General features: G+C 40.4%; 1 protein-coding gene across 1 annotated transcript in view; it reads left to right on the forward strand.

Annotated features, from left to right (window-relative positions):
* The window catches only part of QRFPR (pyroglutamylated RFamide peptide receptor), a 51,359-nt gene extending 45,560 nt beyond the window's left edge, over nucleotides 1–5,799 (forward strand). Inside the window, exons 4-6 of the mRNA XM_020916551.2 lie at nucleotides 974–1,209; nucleotides 3,169–3,266; nucleotides 4,008–5,799. Of these exons, the coding sequence (XP_020772210.1) occupies nucleotides 974–1,209; nucleotides 3,169–3,266; nucleotides 4,008–4,408 (735 nt within the window). The 3' untranslated portion in view covers nucleotides 4,409–5,799. The remainder of the gene's footprint in view (nucleotides 1–973; nucleotides 1,210–3,168; nucleotides 3,267–4,007) is intronic.
* The last annotated feature ends 771 nt before the right edge of the window (nucleotides 5,800–6,570 follow it).

The following is a 6,570-nucleotide window of genomic DNA, read 5'->3' on the forward strand; positions in this document are numbered from 1 at the left end:
AAAAAGCTACAGGTTTGCTCTCTAAAATCTTTGCAAACAGCATGATCACTGCAATCTGAAACAGCAGTAGCAAAATACAGATTTTCAGTTCAGAAACAAAATGCAGGCTTTCGGTACTTATTCAACTGGAAGAAGTCTGATGCCTTGTCAAAACTGATCTCCTCAACAATTGAGGAAGCAAAATCATGGAACAGCAAACTAGCCGGTTGCCGCCCCATGTGGCACAGTGGTAAAGAATCTGCCTGGCAATGCAGGAGATGCAAGAGACAGGGTTTGATGCCTGGGTTGGAAAGATTCCCTAGAGAAGGAAACGGCAACCCACTCAAAGATTCTTGTCTGGGAAATCCCATGACCACAGGAGCCTGGTGGGCTACAGTGCAGGGGGTCGCAAAGAGTCAGCTGTGACTAAGTGATGGAGCATGCATGCAAACTAGCTGGCATGCTAGAATAAAATTTTTTTCATACATACTTTGGTCATTTTAGTGTTCTTTCTTTCATTCAACTGAAAATTTAGTGACTATCAGGTAAAAAGGCGGAAAAGATGTTTTTATTTTTTATTTTTTCCTGAGGAAATAACTCTTGTCTCCGAAACCCCCAGTTCTACAATCATGCCTCACATTCTGGGGGCACACAGCAAACCACCCTCTCCATTTCTCTGTAATACATTTTGACACTGACATTTCACCACTTAAGTATCTTTTCCGGAAAAGATGTTTTTAAAACGTGAACAGGCTATGGACCTCGATTCCATTTAAAATAGAAAAGAAAACATGAAACTCTCAAGAATCTAAACAGTGAGGTGAGAGGGCAGACTTCACAACAAAAGAACAGGCAAAAGTGTGTCTCATTTGCAATCTGCCCCCACAGTAAGCGCGGGAGGCTCTGAGAAGTGCTGCCTGACAGTAGTCTCGGTGGCTTTGGGTGCTTTGATGCTGCCTCTGGCTCGTCTAACTGAATTATACTTATCTTAAAGATTAAGTATGACTTCTTATATGAGAAGGAACACGTCTGCTGCTTGGAAGAGTGGAGCAGCCCTGTGCACCAGAAAATCTACACCACCTTCATCCTTGTCATCCTCTTCCTCCTGCCGCTCATGGTGATGCTTATCCTGTACAGTAAAATTGGCTATGAACTCTGGATAAAGAAAAGAGTTGGGGATGGCTCGGTGCTTCGATCTATTCATGGAAAAGAAATGTCAAAAATAGCCAGGTGTGTTGCATGGAACATTCACCTGTTTAAAATGTTTTAGAGACAGTAGCCAGAGATCTCAGATGCCTGGGTAATGTAATCAAGTGTCATTGGTAATTTATGTTGAGCACATGGGCTGACTTTGAACTTTTGGTTTTACATATGGCAGAAAGAAAGAGCAAAATCACCAGCTCCCAAGCCAGAGGGGGAGGTCACTGTTACAGATAGTTGCCTAAAATTTTTTTAATTGTTATATTTTCATCTGCATGTTGATACAAATTGCTGCGACTCCCTCCTCTTTCTGCTACTCCCCAGCCACTTGATGTAGATAGATCTCCTTACTCCCAAGCTCCCGACTTTCCTCATATGTACTAGAAAGCATCAAAATATACATCCATACTTCCACCTACACAAGGAATGATGCTCAAAGATGTGAGGTGATATGTATAAAAATACTCTGAAAACCAGAGTACATTACTTATTTTAAATTGTTATTTTATATTTTATTTTTGGGCTTCCCTGATGACTGGCTCAGTTGGTAAAGAATCTGCCTGCAATGAGGGAGACTTGGGTTCAATCCCTGGGTTGGGAAGATCCCTAGAGAAGGGAATGGCAACCCACTCCAGTATTCTTGCCTGGAGAATCTCATGGACAGAAGAGCCTGGTGGGCTACAGTCCATGGGGTCGCAAAGAGTCAACACGACTGAGCGACTAACACACACATACACACCCAAAGAATGATGCTAAACAAGCATGAGATGATACGTATGAAAGTGCTTTGGAAATGAGAGTATGTTATTTATTTTAAATTATTATATTTTATTTTTACCTAAGAGCTTTACTTTCTGATCATATGGACTAACAGAAATTTAAAAACACAATTATTGCTATAGTACTTGTGGGCCATTTGGTTTATTTTATAACCTACACTGCGTGGCTAACAAAACCAAAACACCAGTTTAGAAGTCTAGTGGGTTGACGAAGTTTATCATTTCTTCAAGTGTGCAGCGACCTCTAGTGCCCAATTTGTATAAAGACGTACTCCGGCTCCATGTATTGGGTGCTAGATGGTTCAGCATCTTGGGACTTACTGCTGATTTAGCTCTCTCTTTTCTTCCCAAAAAAAGGCTAACACGTTGAGATAATAATGAATGCGACTCGGTAAAATTTGAAAATGTGCAGATCCCTTGCAGACGTTAATCTTCTTTACATGGCTAATAGAGAAAACTGAATCCCTGGTTAATCATATTACTTAATTATATAATAGAAGATTACATTTTAATTCTGCCCTGAGGACTTCCCATATTTTTCTATCACAGGCATGAGTTTTCTTCGATATAAAATGAATAAGAGCTTTGGCACAGAAGTTAGACTGCCTACATTTAAATCCAGACTAAACTTTATAGTTTAAATTCTCAACTTTCTGATCTGCAAAGCCATCTGACTTTACAAGTTACTTAACCTTCTCTGTGCCTTAGTACCTGCATCTGTCCAATGGCTTGTCAGGAAAATTAACCTGTGCCAAGCATCTAGCATGCTGCTAGACTCGTAATGAGTGCATATCTTAAGGATATTCATAATATGAGAAATATAGGGATGAGGGTAATAACAATGGGGAAAGATGATAAACAGTTCACAGTGAGCCTGTCATGAGCTTCATTAGAGGCTTCCCTCGTGGCTCAGTGGTAGAGAATTCACCTGCAATGCAGAAGATGCAAGAGACAGAGGTTCGATCCCTGGGTCGGGAAGATCCCCTGAAGAAGGGCATGACAACCCACTCCAGTATTCTTGCCTGGAGAATCCCATGGACAGAGGAGCCTGGCGAGCTACAGTCCTTAGGGTCACAAAGAGTCAGACACGAGTGAAGAGACTGAGCTTGCACAAGCTTCATTTACATTTGAAAATTATCACTGAGAGGTCTAGACTTGACACATCTGCCAAGGAAAAGTTAACTGATACAGTGTATCCTTGTGGACCCAGGAAGAAGAAGCGAGCTGTGGTTATGATGGTGACAGTGGTGGCTCTCTTTGCTATGTGCTGGGCGCCTTTCCACATTGTTCACATGATGATCGAATACAGTGAGTGACTGTCTTTCTCGTTTGATGGAAGTTCTGGTTCATTTCCTGCTAGAATGCACAGTGAATCATTGAAATGTTTAGCCATTCACTTAGGCAATCAAATCTCAAACATTTACTAGGTTTCTTTCAAGTTTTCAAGATAACCAGATCATTATGTGATGGGTAATTATATACGAGTATGATCAAAGCTTTAATAATTATAGAAGATAAAGAAAAATGTTTGAGATGCATCTCCCATGCTACGCCTTCTGGTCTCCCTAAACCCTTTAAACCCTGGAAGAGGTGTCACATCCTGTGAGTGTTCCCTGTTTGGAACCCTCACTTGAACCATATGAATTTAATAACACCTAGGATTTCAACTAGACCCTTAATATATTCTCTCTGATAATCTGAGCCTTAACATGGTTCTCAGATGATTGTGTTTCTGTAACACAAGTGGACATTTGAAGGGTGACTGCATCTTCCAGTTTACGTGAAACTTGAAATCATGTTGAAGTGCAATAAGCCCTCTAACACGTTCAGGGCTTGTAAGCCTAGATTCTCTAAGAAGGAGGACTCATCACAAAGGTGGGTTTTCTTCAGACATCAGATGGCTCTCCCCAAAATCTTGAGAATTTTTCACAGAGAATTTTACACAGTTGTACAAGTGTAACTGTTTCATAAAGATAGAAGATAAACAAAAATGTTGTTTTGTGTTCATTCAAACAAATATCCATTCTAAAGCATTGCTTTTCATTTCAGGCAACTTTGAGAAGGAATATGACGATGTTACAATCAAGATGATTTTTGCTATAGTGCAAATAATTGGGTTCTCCAATTCCATCTGTAATCCAATTGTTTATGCATTTATGAATGAAAACTTCAAAAAGAATTTTTTATCTGCAGTTTGTTATTGCATTGTAAAAGAAACCGTATCCCCAGCACGAAGGCATGGAAATTCAGGGATTACAATGATGCCGAAGAAAGCGGTGTTTTTCCGGAAAGAGAATCCAGTTGAGGAGACCAAAGGAGAAGCCTTCAGTGATGGCAACATTGAAGTCAAGTTGTGTGAACAACCTGAAGAGAAGAAACATCTCAAACGACACCTTACCCTCTTTAATTCTGAACTTTCTGAGAATTCTGGTTTAGGCAGTGGGCATTAATTATAACTGTCTTCATAATTCATGCTATTCATAGCTGAATCTGAAAATCATTTTGAGCAAAAGTTAAAGACTTGCTTTTTATCTAAAGTCTTCTCCATGTGCACTCAGTGTAATGTGGCTTTCTATTTATTGCTAAGTTGGATGAGATAGCTTAACACTTGTATTTTTTTTCTTGACTAAGTTTAATAGTTGAACACTATAATTTTTAGTGCACCATTGAAGGTTGGTGATAGTCTCTTGCAAATGAAGTCTGTCCAATAATCATAAAGCCAAAGACAGTGAAGAACTAGCAAAGTGGCAGCTTAGATTTAGAGGCAGATGCCTGGGTTTCAGCTTCTTACCTGTCACCATGGTTTGTAGTGACTGACCAGTCACTCAACCTCTTGAATTCTCCTTTCCTTCGTCTGTAAACTGGGGTGGTTCCTCCTACACCAGGAAGTTGCTAGCAGAACAAAATGAGATAGCAGTGGGAATGCACTTTGCATTCTGAAGCACCCAAGTTCTGAAGCATTATTATAGTTCTTCATGTCTCGGTGCAGCCCCATCCCATATCTGTTCTCTTTTCCTTTCTGAGACTTGACCTCAACCCTATTCAACTTTTCACATGTGCCTGTTTTGTAGCTAGTTTCTTTCATCAAAAGAGGAATACTCCTGGGATCCTCATTCATAAGTTGACTATAATATATTTTGGAGAAGGAAAAGGCAACCCACTCCAGTATTCTTGCCAGGAAAATCCCATGGACAGAGAAGCCTGATGGACTCCAGTTCATGGGGTCACAAAGAATTGGACACAACTGAGTGTGACTAAGCACATAATATATTTAGGCCAATCTAGCTATATCAAATATTTATATTTTTTAAACTTTTATTTTCTATAGTGGGATGAAAGACTTTTTGTCATGTTAAAGGGCTTTTAGGCATAGTTAGTGAGAATCAGCTGCAAGTCCATGACATTTTATCATGCCCCAAACTGACCCCCAAGAGAGCTAGGTCAGGAAGAACAACAGAGTTCCTCACCTGTATTCCTGACCCAATTCTCCCCTGAACTCAGCCCGTCTCCTTCTTACTTTTTCCTCTTGCTCCCAAACGTCATGGTCCCAGTGGTCACCCTCACCACACCCTGTTGCTCCCTCTGCATTGTCTGCGCTTCCCAGAGTCCATTCATCACAGCCACGTGGCCAAAGAGCTTCTTCTGCTCCAACGCTGCCTCTTCCAGCCAGGTATTAGAAAGGAAGGGGAGCTCAAAAATCCTTAAGGTATTTCACTTGTAGAGCGTTCAGGTTTGGGAACCAATGAATTCAGGCCACTGATATCTTTCAAGATATAGACATTTAATTTTATATGTATGTTAATGTGAGCATGGTTTTTAAAAAAAAAAACAGATGAAACTGTGTGATACTGAGGGAAATGTTAATATGACAGAAGAAAATTAATAGTCAAGAGGGAAAACTGATTATTTGGTTGTGTTAAAATAGCCTCACTGTGGGTTATTTATGTATGCTGTTCTCCTGTTTTCCCTAGTTACCCTGTAGCAAAACAGTGATTATCATTATGCCATTAAAAATAAATCATATTCACTGACTTTTGGTTATAGTTATTTAGCCAATATCCATATGACTTTTCCTAAATTTGATGTTACACATGCCCCTAATATGTCAATGAAGAACGAATAATACTATTCCTGACCGTTTAATTATTAAGACTGTTGTTATTTAATTGCTAAGTCATGTCAATTCCTTTGGACCCCAAGGACAGAGGCCTGCCAGGCTCCTCTGTCCATGCGATTTCCTAGGCAAGAATACTGGAGTGGGTTGCCATTCCCATCTCCAGGGAATCTTCTTGACCCAGGGATTGAACCCATGTCTCCTGTATTGGCAGGCTGATTCTTTACCGTCTGGGCCAGCAGGGAAGCCCAATTCCCAAAGGTTGGCAATTAATCAGCATGATGAAGAGATAGCTGGTAAGTAAGAGAGAAACGGCAGTCACACATTCTGGTTGCCCAGTGATTCTTTACCACTGAGCCACGTGGGAAGCCCATGGTTAAGGAGGGGTGAAGAAAACTGTTCTTCCATTTACTAGCCTTTGGGTACAATGTCTATGAAATCAGTGGGAAGATCTGTACCCCTGTTCAGATGTTTAAGTCTTTTGTTTCACTCTAGAAC

Source organism: Odocoileus virginianus, unplaced genomic scaffold (genome assembly GCF_023699985.2).
Source record: "Odocoileus virginianus isolate 20LAN1187 ecotype Illinois unplaced genomic scaffold, Ovbor_1.2 Unplaced_Contig_7, whole genome shotgun sequence".
Taxonomy (NCBI): domain Eukaryota; kingdom Metazoa; phylum Chordata; class Mammalia; order Artiodactyla; family Cervidae; genus Odocoileus; species Odocoileus virginianus.